At 36.9% G+C, this 17,221-nt stretch overlaps 2 protein-coding genes across 4 annotated transcripts; one reads left to right on the top strand and one right to left on the bottom strand.

The window, feature by feature from the left end:
- Positions 1 to 200: 200 nt before the first annotated feature.
- LOC122020160 (short integuments 2, mitochondrial-like) lies at positions 201 to 10,556 on the bottom strand. Its single transcript, XM_042577943.1, has 8 exons — positions 10,246 to 10,556; positions 6,220 to 6,324; positions 6,053 to 6,130; positions 4,628 to 4,769; positions 4,476 to 4,546; positions 4,079 to 4,175; positions 1,804 to 2,018; positions 201 to 710 (listed from the first exon to the last, which is right to left on the bottom strand). The coding sequence occupies exons 1-8, from the start codon at positions 10,405 to 10,407 to the stop codon at positions 441 to 443; spliced, it is 1,140 nt and encodes a 379-aa protein (XP_042433877.1). The 5' UTR covers positions 10,408 to 10,556; the 3' UTR covers positions 201 to 440.
- Positions 10,557 to 11,076: 520 nt separating this feature from the next.
- Positions 11,077 to 16,324, top strand: LOC122020584 (probable sodium/metabolite cotransporter BASS3, chloroplastic). 3 transcript variants are annotated; one of them, XM_042578563.1, is made up of 5 exons: positions 11,077 to 11,551; positions 12,615 to 12,674; positions 12,791 to 13,097; positions 14,163 to 14,410; positions 15,724 to 16,324. In XM_042578563.1, exons 1-5 carry the CDS (start codon positions 11,157 to 11,159, stop codon positions 15,941 to 15,943), a joined length of 1,230 nt encoding a protein of 409 aa, XP_042434497.1. In that variant the 5' UTR covers positions 11,077 to 11,156; the 3' UTR covers positions 15,944 to 16,324. The 3 variants fall into 3 exon arrangements, with proteins under 3 accessions (XP_042434497.1, XP_042434498.1, XP_042434496.1); XM_042578562.1 differs by having other exon boundaries at positions 11,078 to 11,551; positions 12,615 to 12,710; XM_042578564.1 differs by lacking the exon at positions 12,615 to 12,674.
- The last annotated feature ends 897 nt before the right edge of the window (positions 16,325 to 17,221 follow it).

Here is a 17,221-nt window from a genome sequence, read left to right as displayed (position 1 = left end):
ATAAATCAGCCATGAAAATATAGAACCAAACGCATAAAGGGATGAAAGTCTGTTTCTTGATTCGAGCTTGAAATTGGGGCACCTAAACTCCCGAGACAACTATCCTTAACTGCTCCTTGAAGACACCCATTAGAAATTTAGTATGGAGAGTTAGACACAAATTCTCCATTACTATAAAAAGACTTATTTTTCTCAGTACATGATGAACTAACACATCTTCCTATTTCCGATTGTACATGTTGCAGAGCTTACAAATCCTCCGCATATCGAAACTGTCCATCTAACGACAAAAAAGATACAAAGTAGCATCACAACTATGAGATGGTAGCACACTAAGAGGTAAATAAATGTCGTCCAAGGCATCATAAGTTGAAATGAGATTGATGAGGATATAAGGATCTCCATTAGTTTTCTTGTGAGCTCACTTCGGACTGAATTCCCTATTTCCTAAGATTAATGGACAATGAAGTATCTGGAAGATTGTCAAGAATGAAAGGACCAAGTTTCCCGGTCCTAAATAAGATTAGTAGCTTCTTTGAGACTGTAGCCTGAGCTTCATCGTATGACTTCTGAGGAGATATTCTGCATGATTTTCGAAGTGCAGTTAACTGAGCGTCAATCAGACTTTCCAGTTCACCCTCTTCCTCCAAGTTTCCCTCAAATTCTTTGAATGTGAGATATAAGGTACGCTGGACCTCTTTTGCAAGATCCTACATCAAATGAAAATCTTGATTGTCTCCATTGGTAGAAAGAGAATTTCTTAGGGGCATAAAGAACAAAAAACGAATTTTCTTGAAGGATAATGTGAGAGGTAAAAAATATGTCAGAGAAACATTAATTGCCAAACAACTTTTTTGCTAATGAAATTCCTGAGTCTGATATTTGGTAACCCTCTGAACTCAAGGTAGATATTGACAAGACATCAACACAAATTATGAAATTGACATTTCACTTATACCCAAGTTTGAGTAACAAGTTCTCCAAATTAAATGGAGGGCTGTGCCCAAGTTTGGGTTTGAAAACTTTCAAACAGGGGAAAAAAATCATTGAACATGCTAAGAAAAGGTGTACTTAATTATTCCAGGAAGTTGTTATGACTGCTAGTAACAGAATTAACAAGTGGAATATGTTCGTGAATTAAAAACACAGAAGCAAAAATACTAAAAGAGGATGTTTGGTCACATTGAGCCAGCTATATAAGCCATGCTGATTAGTGTCTAATCTTTGTCTTTCTTTGCCTGCACCTTCAATACCAAAGACCTTGTTTCTAAGTGCAGTCATGCAATTGTCTCTTAAAAATGACATTCTTTCTCTTAAATATGGGATTCCTTTTATATTGGACTTTTATGGCGCGTAGAATCTTTTTAACCTCAAGCAACTGTCCATGGATTCTTGCTGTGCAGTCAGGCATGAAAGGAAATACTAAGCCATGGAATATATGCCCACACAATAAAAGGATCAGCACATAGGGATGCGGCTTATGTAGAGTGTATGGGTTTAATTGGCTAACATACTAGAAGCACAGTGCAGCACTAAGCAACTCTTGTCCACATGATATTAAAAGATATTAGACAGTAATGGACTGGATAAGCCAGGACAACAAGAACATTCTCAAGATTCTTTTGTCATTACTAGTTTTAAAACAAAACTAAAGATATTTGTTGAGGATAGATCACATAATGAGATCTTTCAACAAAACGAAAAGTAATATGTTTTAACAGATATATTTAAGAGTTTCAGAGATGAGTCTTAAAAGTTGCACTAAAATCAACTAAAATGCCATAGGATTGAAAGAGAAAACACCTTGATGTACAGCACATCAGAAGTATCCAATTGCCGTCTCTTCCTTGCAGTTGAATCAGGAAAAACATCCGCATTGGTTTTATCCAACTCAGGTGCCGATCGAATTCGTTCATTAGCCAAGCGATCCCAATGTAAAGGTGTTCTTCTACTGTTTAAAACTGCCAATAAATACTGAGCAATTCGTTCTTCACCAACTACTGAGTCTTTGATTGCCCCTGCACAGAGAATAGATAGGTAAAGCAACATAAATAACAAGGATAGAAAATATATGATATTTGCAAGAATTATGTGTTATACCCAAGAACAAGCAAACTGATGTATAAAACGAGTTCAACATAAATTACGTAAATATTTGATCTAATAATATAGATAATACATGGGCAAGGGAACATAAAAAAAACAAATTCTCATCAATCGAGTGAGAAAGAGTAGAGTTTTATGAGGGAGAGCCTTGGCAGAAAGCCGAGGTAGTCCATCACCGGCCAATGGCTAGGCATGCCTAAGTAAATACACATTGCACGATAAGTGGAAAAACTTGAGCATGGCCACCCCCTCTGTTGACTTGGATGCATCAATCATTTTGTTGGTGCATGTGCCAACGAGGGTGTGGATGAAGTAGTGCTCTGTGAGGGTGTGGATGAAGTAGTGCTCTGTGTCGTAGTTATCGTAGTTGATGAGGGGAAGTCCAAGAGCTTGGTGAAGATGTGATGGAACTTGTGGAGCCAACGTGATTGGTTGTTGGCGTTGAGGAGCTAAGCATAGCCGTGGAAATGGCAGGTAGTTTGGAAGATGGGGAAGGACATGCCTACAAAGTCATTGAGGATGTCACTGAAATATTTGATGGTCATGAAGCTGTTAGGGTGGCGTGGGTGACACCGCAGCTAGGGCATCTCAATGAACACACAAGGAATGGACGTGAACTTTTGGGAAATGGATAAAAGTGTGGTCAAGCTTGTGCAATCGCGACAAGCATTTCTAAGGGGAAAACAAGCAGCACAGTGGAATCCTTACTGATGACTCTCACGTTGTTATGGGAGTTGAAGGGTTGGTAGAAAGGTTGATGAACAAAGGTATACGTTAAGTAGTTCTATCATCAAAATTTTCTTAATTGCTACAGTGAATTCCTTGTTCCAACAGAATGGCGAAGAAAAGTCCATTTTTTAACGTGGACTACTTTTGTAGCTGTTTGTAGGTCCTTTTGAGCTCAACCAACGGTCATAAGAAGCAAGTGTTCAAGTAGTTAAATCGTAAACTAATTTATGATTGGTTATGCTATTGAGGTAGGCTGATTTGATACGGAGAAAAAATGGCAGCCTTGAAGATTTATTTGATTGGGAGAGAGAAAGTGGTAGCCTTTTACAGATCTCTCTATTTATAAATTTGCAATTTGAGTAGGGAAATTTAAGTTTAAAGTCTGCAATTTTCTGGAAACCACATAAAGAGTCTCCTTGGTGACATAGAGGGTCAGGAAAATAAACCGACTCAAAGGCTTAGTTTTCTCTTTGACTTCATATGATATATGTGTTCGTTATCTATTTAGTCTTTTGTTATGTTTTGATGGAATGTCTTTTTTTTTGTTGATTGACAGTCTTTTTATTAGTTGTTGGCTAGTGTAATTTAGCTCGGTCACTATTCAAGTATGTATTTGAATAATATTAATATATTATCTAATAGCAAGAGCTTCTCTTTGTTATTCTATCTTTTCCTAAAAAAACATTAAAAAACAAGCATAGGACAAGCAGATGTTCATGTCAACGAAAAAGCAAACTCTGACAATTGGTCACATGATAGATAAATCATTCAGCCACTTAGAAAATCTATTATCAAGTATTTTGACTAGACTACAATCATTGTAATTAGTGAGTTTTGAGATGGCTAGAGAGCTTGTCTTTTGTCAGATTAATAATATGAGTTGTAGTTAGGTTTACATTCTTAGACAGACAAAAAAATTAAGTTAATTAGATTTTGAAATCTGATTGGTACAATTACCGTGCTTATAGACCAGGTTCTCTTTGACCTGCTCCTGCCTCTGAGGACACTACTCAGATCACTTGTTTCCGCTACTCATGCTGAGTTGGTAATTAGCATGGCAGGGAAGATGCAAAAAATGACACATTATATTTGTGAAACCCTTTGGCTCATGAGCATAATCCTCTTACCTCTACATGTGATTTTCAATCTCAAATGATTTTCTTTTTATATGGTGCAAAGGTTTGATTTCCAAACAAAAGAAAAAACTGTGGATAACGAATTACAGATATGAGATAGGTAGTACCTGTTAAAGCAAGTCTCAAACCTGTCTCTATATCTGGAATGCTAGGCACCAGAACACCTGGTGTATCCAGCACATATATGCTAGGCCTGTTTGCAATCTGTTCACCATTATTTTTAGTTCAATTAAAATTCAGTCGCAAAATTAATCAAATTAATTTCCATATGACATAGAAAGACAAAAGATCATGAACGCATTAACAAAATAACAAAATTTAAAATTTGATTGGTACAACTCTTTTTTCACATTAACAAAAGAAACATCATGTCATTCATATCATCATGAAATTGAATGATGTACTATCACTAAAATCAAAGTGTTTTGTTCTTAATATTTCGTATTTGTAGTTCAAAATACATAAATACTAAACCAGTGAGTAAATAATTGGTAACATCAATACCTTGTATCCTGCAATGTCCTTAGTCACTCCTGGTAATGGTCCGACCGTTGCATGCTTCACCTTCTCCTGCACTAGAGAGATCACCGCCATAAACATTAATGCAACCAAAGAACCAAATAGAGAAACTAAAACTAATCTTAGACATGTATCACCTGGAAAACGAGAAGTTGCAATCCGATGAATAGAATTGATAAGAGCTGATTTGCCAACATTTGGAACACCAACAACTAAGACCAGAAGTGTAGGTTCTTTACAAATAACTTCCTTGAGTTTCAGCTCCACAAGCGTCAGAAGCTTTTACACAAAAAAAATCTATGATCAGCTTATAAACAATCATAGTGAGAGTTCTTAAGAAAGATTACCAATTATCTCAAGCCAGAACAAGTTTATGGTTGTAGCTGCTCATCTTTAGGTTCACAAAGGAAGCAATGAGTACTGAGTTTACCTACTAATAAATAAGGAAAAGCAGGGAAAAGGCTGGTACCTTCTAAAAAAGAGAGAGTTTGTTGGCATGCCCATGGGCATCCAATGTGACAAAAATGATAAAACAAATCTTATATGAGAATTTGGCAGGATTTGTAAAACGCCAGTATTTCAGTTTTTAGTATTGGCCTAATAACGTAATATCCATCTTGATTGGTGGCTGAAGATTATGGTTGCTTATTAAGAACTGTGATTAGCTTCATGTGATTTCCAAGCAGGCACATTATTTTAAATCTTGTGTCATTTCCAGGTAAATCCTCTATTTCTTGGTCCAGAAAAAATTGGTGCTAGATTGTTCCACTTATAACTAGCCATGAATGTTTTTATTTTTTGTCTAACTCCAGCAATGCACTTTGGTACATTGGAAACCTACTGATACCAGACTTTTTTTTTCTTGTAATTCTCTTCCTTGCTATCATCATATGCTATGGTTCAAAAAACCACTTGTTTATCACACTATGTAGCTGTACACGACAGATTGCATGGGGCATCTAGAATATCCAATAATTTTCTATTATTATTCAAGGATGGATTAACAATAAAGAAACAAGAAAAAATAGATTGTCTGCCACTTGTTATAGACAAACACATATTGTAAATTACATAATCTTTTTGAAGTTCTGCTTAGTTAAAATATTTTTAAAGGGCATATGACTTAGCTGATTTTTACCAAAATCAACCCAGCTTCAATTAATCAGTTTAAGCAAATGATTCTCATATGAACTAGTTGCTTAATTGACAGGACGGACAAAGTGGGAGCAATTCTTCAGGAATACAGTTTTTCCTTTAGACACAGAAAAACTTCTCAAGAAGGATATAGCACATAATTTACATCAACTTCAAGTGTATCCACCTCCAACATTATATCAAATGCCATGATGCTGTCTTTGCAGGAGTCCAACAACAAAAACCAAAGCAGCACCAATATTTCATATTACTCTTAATTTTCAGTTAGCAAATTACACGAGGGAAAAAAAATGAATGAAGATCAAAGAAGATAAAATCATCCAAATGGATCCTCCTGTGATAATTAAGAATTATAGTTGGAAAATTACCAAAAAATATGTATAACAACTTTGATAAAGTGGGCACACCTGACTAACAGAACTTTTGCTGTGAGCATTTATTGAAAGGCAATCTTGTTTGCCCGACTCAAAATGTTGTACCCATCTCTGTAAATAAATATTGAAACAAATAATGTTGACAAGAGAGAATAATGGGTATCAACCAAATTTATAGCTATCTAAAAAATAATACTTACATGAATTATATTAGGATTAGCTAGATCCTTTTTATTTAAGGCAATAATGCGTCTTTTAGATGAAAGGGCTTGTTGAAGATCCTCATTAGCTGATGATAGTGGAACCTAAAAATTTCCAATGAATGAGCTTCAGTTGATTTGTCATAGTAGCAGTCCGTGGTATATTGCAGTAGGGTAAGCAGTAAAATGTAATAACAACAACAACAACCAAGTCTTTTCCCACTAGGTGGGATCGGTTGTATGAATCCTTTTACGCCATTGAGCTCTATCTCCTATTATATCATCATCTATATTTAAATAAATTTTATCTTATTTTATTGTTGCTAACCAAGTCTTTTTTGGTCTTCCTCTTCCTCATTTGATATGCATGTTTATCATAGTTTCACATCGCCTAACTGGAACATTTATTGGTCGTTTACATGTCTGTACCATCTTAAACGTGTCTCTCGAAGTTTGTCCTCAATAGATGCAACTCCGACTTTCTCTCTAATGCTCTCATTCCTTATTTTGTCCATCTTCGTATGTCCACACATCCACCTTAACATCCTCATCTCTGCAACTCTCATCTTATGCTCATGTGCTCGAGTCATAGCCCAACATTCAACTCCATATAACATAGCAGGTCTAACTGCGATTTTATAAAACTTACCTTTAAGTTTAAGAGGTACTTTACGATCACATAAAACACCCGATGCTCCCCTCCATTTCACCCATCCTGCTTGTATTCTATGCAAGACATCTCTCTCAATCCCTCCATCATTTTGTAAAAATGATCCTAAATATTTAAATCTCTCGGTTCCGGGCAACTCGTCCTCTCCTATCTTAACAATTGTTTCATTACTTCTAATATTGCTAAACTTAAATTCCATATATTCTGTCTTTAATCTACTAAGCTTAAAACTTTTCTCTTCTAGTGTTTCCCTTCAAGATTCTAGCTTAGCATTTACTCCTTCACGTGTCTCATCTACCAAAATAATATCATCTGCAAACAACATGCACCACGGTACTGTGTCTTGAATTGGCAGTAAGTTAATTCATAATTAGTGTAAAAAGATAGGGACTTAGGGTTGATCCTTGATGTAACCCTATCTTAAATCTTAATGCTATCCTCACCAACATTTACTCCTCATACTTATCCTTAATTAGTTCAATATATATTACGTTAACACCTCTCTTTTCTAAAATTCTCCATATAATTTCTCTTGGGACTCTATCATAAGCTTTTTCTAAGTCAATGAATACCATATGTAGATCTTGTTTTTGTTCGATATTTTCAATTAATTGTCTAAGGAGATGTATAATTTTTATAGTCGACCTGTATGAACCCGAATTCTTCCTTATTTTTTTCTACTACTTTAGTTTCGTAGTATGTCTCGTTCGTTGCCAATACTTTACAGTCTGGCCTGCAACTCGTTCTTTCCGGGGAACAACCTAGTATTATCACAATAGTTTAATGAATTCATTCATTAAATATTTGTCATATTTTGACGCTTGTTTGCAACCTAACGCAACCCTTCTCCTCTATCCAGGCTTGTCACCGTCCATGACCGATCATCATTAGCGGAGTTAAAATTAAAATTAAAATTTCTATGCTCATTTGACCTAATTAAATTACCTAAGTTAAGTTGGTCACCTAAACCTTCATTAAAAAGTTGATGAAAATACCTCTTCCACCGCTCTTTTATTTCTCCATCATTTACTAATACTCTATTACATTCATCTTTAATACATTTTATTTGGCTAAGATCTCTTGTTTTCCTTTCTCTCACTTTAGCTATTCTATAAATGTCTCTTTCCCCTTCTTTTGTATCCAATTTTTGATATAACCGTTTAAAAGTTTCATTTTTTGCTTCACTCACTACTTTCTTAGCTTCTTTTTTTGGCTATTGTATATTTTTTTAAGTTTTCCTCGTTCTTACAAATATATAATTCCTTATAAGCTATTCATTTTTCCTTCACTTTCTCTTGTACTTTCTCATTCCACCACCAAGATTCTTTACTTAGTGGTGCATGCCCCTTTGACTCATCGAGTACACTCTTAACTACTATTTTCAACTTTGATACCATTTTATCCCATATTGTATTAGAGTCATCGTATATTTCACCTAATATTTGTACTTCTACCTTCTCCTTAAATATATTTTGTTTCCCATCCTTTAACTTTCACCACTTAATTCTAGGAATTGTATATATTTTCTTTGTATTGATACTATGTTTGAGGCGTATATCCAACACTACTACCCTATGTTAGGTAGTTAAGCTTTCTCCAGGGATGACTTTGCAATTTTTACAAATCTTTCTATCCTTCTTCCTAACCATAAGAAAGTCAATTTGCGATTTATTATTCCCACTTTTGAATGTGACTAAGTGTTCTTCTCTTTTCTTAAAAAACATATTAGCTAATATAAGGTCATATGCTATCGCAAAATCTAATATAATTTTCCCTTCCTCATTCCTCGTTCCAAACCCATAACTCCCATTTACTCTCTCATATTCCTCATTTTTCACTCCGACATGCCCATTTAGATCACCTCCTATTAAAATCATTTCATTTGGTGGAATATTTTGTAATATTTCATCTAAGTCCTCCCAAAACCTTGATTTAGTATTTTCATTTAATCCTACTTGTGGTGCATATACGTTAATTATGTTCATAGTTTCTTTCGCCACTATTATCTTAAGGGCTATAATTCTATCCCCTTTTCTAACTACTCCTACAACTTCATCCATTAACAAACTATCTACAATGATACTCACTCCATTTCTTGCTTTACTTTTTCCAGTATACTATAACTTAAAACCCGAGTTCTCCATCATCTTTGCCTTCTTGCCTATCCATTTTGTCTCTTATACACACAAAATACTAATTTTCTCCTAATCATCATATCTACTACCTCCATTGATTTACCAGTGAGAGTTCCTATATTCCATGTTCCAAATCTTAGATTATTAGTTTTCCTATCATATTTATTCTTATCTAACCTATGGTGTGAGAACTTTTACCTATTTAACACTACACCCAAGTTCTCATGGAGATGTAGCGGTCCTTGCTGAGACGTTACAGTCGGACCCTGTAACGCGTTCCTTCCGGGGAACAACCTAGCATTAGCACAATAGTTTAATGGATTCATTTATTGAATATTTGTCATAGTTTGACGCTGGTTAGTAACCTAACGCAACCCTCCTTTATCCGGGCTTAGGACCGGCCATGACCGGTCTGGAAAAGAAAGAAAAAGAATAAAAGTTTGAAAACAAACACTGGAAAAGGAAAAAAAATAGTAAGCAAAATATACTTCTTCACATAGAAGTATAATAAAGTAAGGCAACGGCATGCGTCATGGTCCTTTCATCATCATAGCCTTCGCCTGACAAATGCAGCAATTCTCTCAAGCAAACAAAGCGGAACGAGACAATGAGATAGTTGTATATCATATATCACATGATTTAGGAGATTGTGTGGCAATATATCATATATCACATGATTTAGGAGATTGTGTGGCAATTCAGGACAATTGGATAGGAAACACTAGGTTTTATAAGGTATATAAGCTTAAAGAAACATAAATAGAATGAAGAGTTGCTGCAATTCTGCAGCAATATCTGATTTCATAAGGCAATACAGATGAGATGTTTCAATTCGACGCAACTCAATGATCAACTCGAAAAAAACAGTAAGGAGAAACAAAGACTAAGTTTTGACAGAAAAAGAATATCACAAATTGCCAAGGTCACACTAGTTCCTAAACTCCACCCGCACGGTTTCTCAGTAGCATCGAAGTGCCATCTCGCAAATCATGCAAAAATGAGATTATGCCCTATTGATTAAATCCAACGACAACAATAAATATTCGCCAAATAGAATAGTATCCTTGAAACACCAAAAATTCTAACCTTCACTGCTTAGTCTTTCTATCAAACAGACGGTGGGCAGCTCTTCTTTTAAAAAAATTCACTCGATTGCGAAAACTCAACATCGCAATGGCTCAAAAGAAACCCTAAACAACTGAAGGAAAAAAAAACACTCACTCGGGCATCGCGGACTTCGATAACGAGGTCGGCGAGCCGGAGGCGTTCGCGGATGGCTCGAGTGGCGGCCGCCATATGCCCGGGGAACCAGTTGATGACCCCGCCGCCGGCGTTGAACCCCATCTCCGCGATCCGCTTCGTCATTTGTGACCACCCACCCATCGTCTCGTAACCCCTCTCTCCTTCCTTCCCACCGCTCTCCGAGCACCTTCGTAGCCTCCTCGGCAGGTGGCGCTCCGACACCGCGGTAAGCACCCGCTCTGGCCCAACTTATGGCAAAGCCCACTATTCTGATTGACTAAGGTTTAGGGTTTAAGATTAAGGACCGCTTACCCACTTTATTTGATTTATGGTTTGCTTTATTTATTATAAAATAATAAACAAGTGTTTTTTAAAAAATCATGTTTAAAATTTTTTTTAGGTCTAGAAAGTAAAAAACCAAAAATGGACAAAAAAAATATTATAGCATTATTAAAACAAGGTGTCCTTCTAATACAAATGCCGGCGCAATTACGCCTAGCTCCAGAATCTTCATCTGACGTCTGATGCTCCGCGGGTCAGCGTACGCAGAACCGACTCTACCGGATATAGAAATCCAGCCTTTCTGTAAGAAACAACAACATACGCCACCCAAATCCTGCCCCGCTCTCACGGAGATGGCGAGTTGGGCCCCGCCCATTTCTCTAACATAGATGCCGGTGAAGTTGTGGGTATGTTCGGCGTGATGATTTACATGTGGCCGGTTCGCGAATCACGCGATGATGCTCTACTTCTTTACTTATCGGCCTCACGAAATAAATATCGTACCAATTGTTTGATTTTTCCTTAAATTTTAAATTTAAAATCCTCGATTGTTCGATCGAACACCTTTGATCTATCCGACGTTCACGGACTGCTCGCCACCACCACACATGGCCGCTCTGCCCCCCTCCGCCTGCCGTGGTGGCATCGGCGCCGGCCGCTGTTCCCGGCATCATGTACAGGTAAAGGTGCTTCCTCTGCCTTCTTTGGCGCTGACGGCGCTGTCGACGACCCCATCCCTGAAACTAAGGGCTGCCCGCCGGCGGACTAGGTGGGGTTGGACGGCGTGCTCGACGTCGTTCCCGAGGCTGGGGAGGGTCGGGTGGCACCGCAGGGAGGGAAGCGCCTCGCTCCTCTCGTTTGGGGCAGCGCCCGGGGAGCTCCTCGCCGGTGGCGGAGGCAACCAGGCCTCAGATGACCTATCGCAGGCCCTCTCGGCGCTTCTCCCCTTTGTCGTCGCTGCTACTGCAGTCTCTGCCTTAGTCAACCCGGCCACGTTTTCCTGGTGCGTTGATAATTTCGCTACTCTTTTGGGTTTGCTGTGAAGTGTTGGTTTGCGAGGACTCGTGCTATATTTACTCGGTGGAGACGAAACAAAAGAGGAAGTAAAGCGAAGAACTATATTTTTACATTTATCTTATTTGCTTAGATCGAATTGAAGGGAGAAAAATCGTCTCATTTACGAACAAAATACGCAAATTTAGTTTAATTTGGCGGAAACAAAATAATAGAAAATGAATACAATTAAATTTCTTCCTTTCTGTATTTCTTTCCAAACTAAACGAAAGAAATAAATCAATTTATTTTTCTTTCTTTCTGTTCTTTGTAAACGTAGCATTAGCCAATGACTGTGTTTGAGGTAAAATATTTCATGAGAGGGGGAGAGGGGTAAATCTTTTGCGGTGGATTTAAACTGATATGAATCTTTAGCAAATATGTATATGATGAAGTCTAGCCTTTTTCATGTGCATGCCAATTCGATCAATGACTGCTGTTTTTCAATTCAAAGCTTGAAAAAATGGGAAGATGTGTGATTAATCTGAGGTCAATGAATTTAACACGATACATGAGCAGGTCTTGTTTTTGAATCCTCCTTGGTTCTCCATCAGTTAAATGTGTTGGGTTTGAGTCAGAGGAATCTCGTGAGGCTTATGAACCCGCTCACTTCTGAAGAGGGAGTGTTAAGAATAATAATACATGATCTATCTATTTTCTAAAAGTTAAGGTTTTGGGGATAAATTATCAGCCAATCATGTTTAACAAAATGTATATTTATGATGCATAATATATTGTCTTTCAGTGAGTCCGTAAGTGAAGCTTCATGAACCTTTGGCACAATGGATAGAAGGATTATGGGTGTTAAACCAATGTACTAGATTTGAGAATTTACTCAAACTTCTATTGATGTTTTTGCGCACACACAAAAAAGAAAATGTTTGTTTTCTCATCATTGGCTTAGGGTATTGTGCTTTAGAAAACAATAAACTCTGGATAGATGGGCATTGTACAGTCGCATTCATTTAAAGCTTATGATCATTGAGAAGTGATGTCTTTCTAATTTTTAATAGGGTTTCAAAAGAATATTATGCACCTGCTCTTGGTGGAATTATGCTATCCATTGGTATCAGGTTGTCCATTGATGATTTTGCTCTTGCTTTTAAGAGGTTCTTCTTCTTTTTCCCTTTCTGTTATAGTACAATTAATAATCTTGCTTGTGTATTTCATTGTGGCTCATCTGTTGCAGGCCTTTAGCTCTCTCTGTTGGATATATTGCACAGTATGCTCTTAAACCACTTTTAGGTTTGTTGATTGCAAAAGCATTCAGAACTCCAACTATGTTCTATGCTGGCTTTATCCTTACTTGCTGTGTTGCTGGCGCTCAGCTTTCTAGTTATGCTAGCTTCTTGAGTAAGAGTGATGTAGCTTTGAGCATTCTACTTACTAGCTCGACAACAATCTCCTCAGTACTTGTTACACCTCTTCTCACTGGTCTTTTGATTGGTTCTGTGGTTCCAGTAGATGGAGTTGCTATGTCAAAGTCCATTTTGCAGGTAAAAAGACAGATTTTTTCATAACTATGGAGATTACAGAATCATTTTTTCCATTGCTATTATTAAAATAAGTTTGTTGCTTATCTCTGGAGTATGATGGCATACATTCCCGATAGATGTTAAGAAGATACACTACTTAGCCTACCTTTTCTTTAAGTAGAAATGATGCTTTTTTGTTGTGCAAAATTAGCCAACCTTAGAAAGTAGAAACGATACCTTTTTTGCTTTGTGGTGCAAAATTAAAGAAATCTCAGACATTTTGTCAATTGATGAAAGCTCATGATTGTTTCAGAGCTATTGTTATCTAACATGCGAGGACTTAGAGAACAAAATACAATTTAAATCTCTTCTTTTCTGTGGATTAAAACCACATCAAGAGCTCCTTTTTTTTTCTGTGCTCTGTGCTGCTAAATGTATAATCTCATCATTTGAAATTTGTTTCCTAAAACATGAGCTTTCTTCATTTTCACTGCTATTGAGAAATCTAACACTTCTGGGTCTGGTCTAGAAATGACAGTTCAGCTATAAGCCTCAGGCCCTTAACCAGAAAATTTTCATTGTAGCTTCCTTTCAGCATCTGCAGGAAATGACATCTGATGTAGCACCTGAATGTTCATTCTAATAATGTAAGGACCTTGATGCATTCAGCAACTTTGAAAAACACGGGCTTGACCAGAAACTCTAGGCCTTAAGCAATTGTTCCTGAATTCATGCCTGTTTTGAAGATAATCTGTTTCAACCTTCCACTGGTCAAGAGTATTATGGTTTTCATGACACATGGAAAAACCATTTTATGGTACATATTTCTTCTTCCATGTTTGGGTCATTGGATGTGCTTGTTATTTTCAACTTTTGATATATTTAATGCGTCCCTTGTTCATTACCATGTGGGTTAATTTTTTTCTCGCTGTCTAGATTACTAGCCATTGCATTCTAGGTGCTTATACAGATATTTTCGTCTATGCATATCCATATAGACATGCAAATTCTAGAATCTCTGATACCACCATTTTGATTGTTCAGTTAGAACCAATGTATTACTGACTATTTTTGTTGGTTTTCTAGGTGGTTCTATTTCCTGTTGCCTTGGGACTTCTTCTCAACACTTACGCAAAGCCCTTTGTGAACCTCATCAGACCTATAATGCCCTTCATTGCTATGTTTTGTACATCATTGTGCATTGGAAGCCCTCTTTCCATCAATCGGAGTCAGATCCTGTCTTCAAATGGACTTATGTTACTTTTTCCAATTATAACATTTCATCTTGTTGCTTTCATGGTGGGCTACTGGTTTGCTAAATTGCCCATGCTTAGGTAAACTCCATTCTTAGTGTTTATACATTTAGCCCTTTCATTTTTTTTTTATTAATCATTTATTCTATCTGAGCTAACTTGTTTATTCGCATTTGCTTTTTGCAGCATGTGATATAATTTCCTTAGGCTTAGAGTTAAGTATTGGTAAGGGGGAGGGGAAAAGCCCATCCCTCATAAGAAAAGTATTTTCCCCATGATGGAAATGATTCCAAACATGCTCTTTCCTTGCCATTATGGCAAGGAAGTCACTCTTAAAGAAAAGTACTTTCCCAATTGTTACAAGGGAAAAAATTCTGAAAAAAGAAAACTTGACCTTCCGGGTGCATTTGCATTTATTTGCTCCAAAGGAAGCTGTTTATGCGTACCTCCTTGTGAGGGGAGGGATTCCCAAACTCCAATATTCATGGAGCTACATTGGTCAATTAGTTGAGGCGGGGTTGTGCTTTCTCCCTATCGTGAGCACATGAATAGAAGATGAGAGTTGCAAAAGTGAGGATGTTAAGGTGAATGTGCGGACATACAAGGATGAATAGAATAAAAAATGAAAATATTAAGGAGAAAGTTGGGTTGTACTAATTGAGAGAAAACTCAGGAGACACGTTTAAGATGATACAGACATGTATTTAGACGACTAATAAATGCTTGAGTTAGGGGATGTGAAACTATGACAAATGTCTCTATCAAACGAAAAAATAAAAAGTTTTGGTTAACAACAATAAAACAAGAAAAAAATTATTTAAATATAAATGAAGATATAGGAGGGGATAGAGCCCAATGACATAGAAGGATTCATATAGCCGACCCCACCTAGTGGGATAAGACTTGATTGTTATTGTTGCTGTTGTTGTTGGTTGTGTAAGACATACTAGGATTTGTCCTGTGTGTTAATAGTTGGCTGGTTACTATTTTTGCAATATCTACTTAGCATTTTGTTGTATTGAGAGGACAAATATCAAATAGTCTATTGAGTTGGACTGAATACTCTATAGCTGTGTAGCAAACTTCGACGTACATATTCATGAAACAAACTCATACACACTTTTCTTTGATCATAGACTTTCAGAAACTTCCATCCAAGCTCATACATATTCTTCCTTTGTATCTGGATTTGCCATTTACTCATATTCTGTGTGATGTTTGAAACATATACCACGACAGCAGCATTTTTTTTTTTAAATTTTCTACTCGAGCAATTGCTGGCATCTACTTGTGACATCTTGTGACATCATTTCGCTTGAGTTCTAGTCTGTGAACTGCATTTGGTGTTGAAATTATCCTCAATCCTTAAACCTTTTTTCAATCTCTTCTTCCAGGCAAGAGGAGTCAGCTTGCAGAACAATTTCACTGTGCACCGGAATGCAGAGCTCCACACTCGCAGGGCTTCTTGCGACACAATTTCTAGGAGGCAGCCATGCAGTTCCCGCAGCTTGCTCAGTCGTGGTGATGGCAATAATGGGTTTAAGCCTTGCATCCTTTTGGGGCACTGGATACAGAATCAGAGACATCCCTTTACTGGTTCTGCCCGACTCCTGAGAGACTCATGGGATGGTAATCATGGGCCCTCTCCAAAACCGGCTATCCTTTTAGCTTCTCGTCTCGGCAGGGAAGCATGGCAGAAACATCGACGGTACCACCATCAGAGAGCTTCTAAATTTCCAAGATCCAGTTGCATATACAAAGCGGAAGCTGTAGCATAGTAGTACACACTACTGATCGAAAGTTGGTTGATATTTACACAAGACAAGGTTGAGAAGCTACAGTTGAGGGAGTTAAAAGTGGCATCTCGACTGTCTATTAATTTAACGTCATTCATTATGAATAGCGCTAGATGAAAATTATTACATCTTTTGTCGGTAGTCCTTTGAATTGTATCGTCCGATATATACAAAGAAAATAAACGTATATATCTTTTTCGATTGTATCGTCTGATGCGGCGATAAATAATGTATTCTCTGATATGTAGATCCAAAAAAACGAGGGCAAATCCTGGATCACTTTTTGCGGTCTAGGGGATGGTCTTTTAGTATAGATTGGTGAAATGAATGGTCTCTATTCATAAAATAGGTAGGGATCATTTATCCACGTCAAGGGACCATCCCCTGGACTGTAAAAAATGGTTTAGAGGATCCTAGCGGACAAAAAATCTATCTATTGATTTTTAAATCAGCTTGATCCAATAGAAATTGGTCACCTGTTTCTACGTCACGTGCGGTGCATTTGCCAGTCTGTTGATCTTGAGTGGGGGTCTTCAGACAAGCAATGTTTTAAAAAGCGCTAAGCGTGGCGAAGTGTCGAGTCCAAGCTTCCAGTTTTATAAGTTTAAGCGAGCTTAGGATAATTTTAAGCGTAAAAAAATATTTTTTATTTTTAAATAAAATTTAATTATTTTAAACAAATAAATAGATCAAATAATACTTAAACATAATACTTAAACATGATAAATTTAAAGTTCATGTATAAATTTCTCACATGTTTAGAAAGGTAAAAGTCACAAAGTTTATAATATCCATTAGTTTTCGATTAGCACGATAAATAGGGGTTTATGATAGATTATAACTTTTCTCTCAAGAATTAAGAGAAGTTGTGTCTCTTCGTTTTCTCTAAATTTTTTTCCTTATGTTTTTTAAAAATTTACAAATCAATTAAAATTATAAATAAAAAATCGTGCTTAAGCGCTATTAAGCGCACTTAATCATGCTTAATTTGGTCAAATATACTTTGATCATTTTTTCCCCGCTTTCACCTAAAGCGAAGTTTTTCTTCCTTGCTTCGCGCTTAAGTGCGCTTAAACGACGCTTAATGACGCTTTTT

The sequence above is a fragment of the Zingiber officinale genome, chromosome 9A (genome assembly GCF_018446385.1).
Source record: "Zingiber officinale cultivar Zhangliang chromosome 9A, Zo_v1.1, whole genome shotgun sequence".
Lineage (NCBI taxonomy): Eukaryota > Viridiplantae > Streptophyta > Magnoliopsida > Zingiberales > Zingiberaceae > Zingiber > Zingiber officinale.
Note: the sequence above shows the minus strand (reverse complement) of the source record. Positions and strands in the feature narration are given on the sequence as shown.

Bases quoted from the DNA above. Each gene is read 5' to 3' on its own strand.
- LOC122020160 (XM_042577943.1), bottom strand. From the start codon at position 10,407: ATGGGTGGGTGGTCACAAATGACGAAGCGGATCGCGGAGATGGGGTTC. The intron at 6,131-6,219 runs GTAAGTATTATT...ATTTATTTACAG, and splicing joins CTAATCCTAATATAATTCAT to AGATGGGTACAACATTTTGA. The intron at 711-1,803 runs GTGTTTTCTCTT...CATTTGATGTAG, and splicing joins CTGATGTGCTGTACATCAAG to GATCTTGCAAAAGAGGTCCA.
- LOC122020584 (XM_042578562.1), top strand. From the start codon at position 11,157: ATGGCCGCTCTGCCCCCCTCCGCCTGCCGTGGTGGCATCGGCGCCGGC. The intron at 11,552-12,614 runs GTGCGTTGATAA...AATTTTTAATAG, and splicing joins AACCCGGCCACGTTTTCCTG to GGTTTCAAAAGAATATTATG. The intron at 14,411-15,723 runs GTAAACTCCATT...CTCTTCTTCCAG, and splicing joins GCTAAATTGCCCATGCTTAG to GCAAGAGGAGTCAGCTTGCA.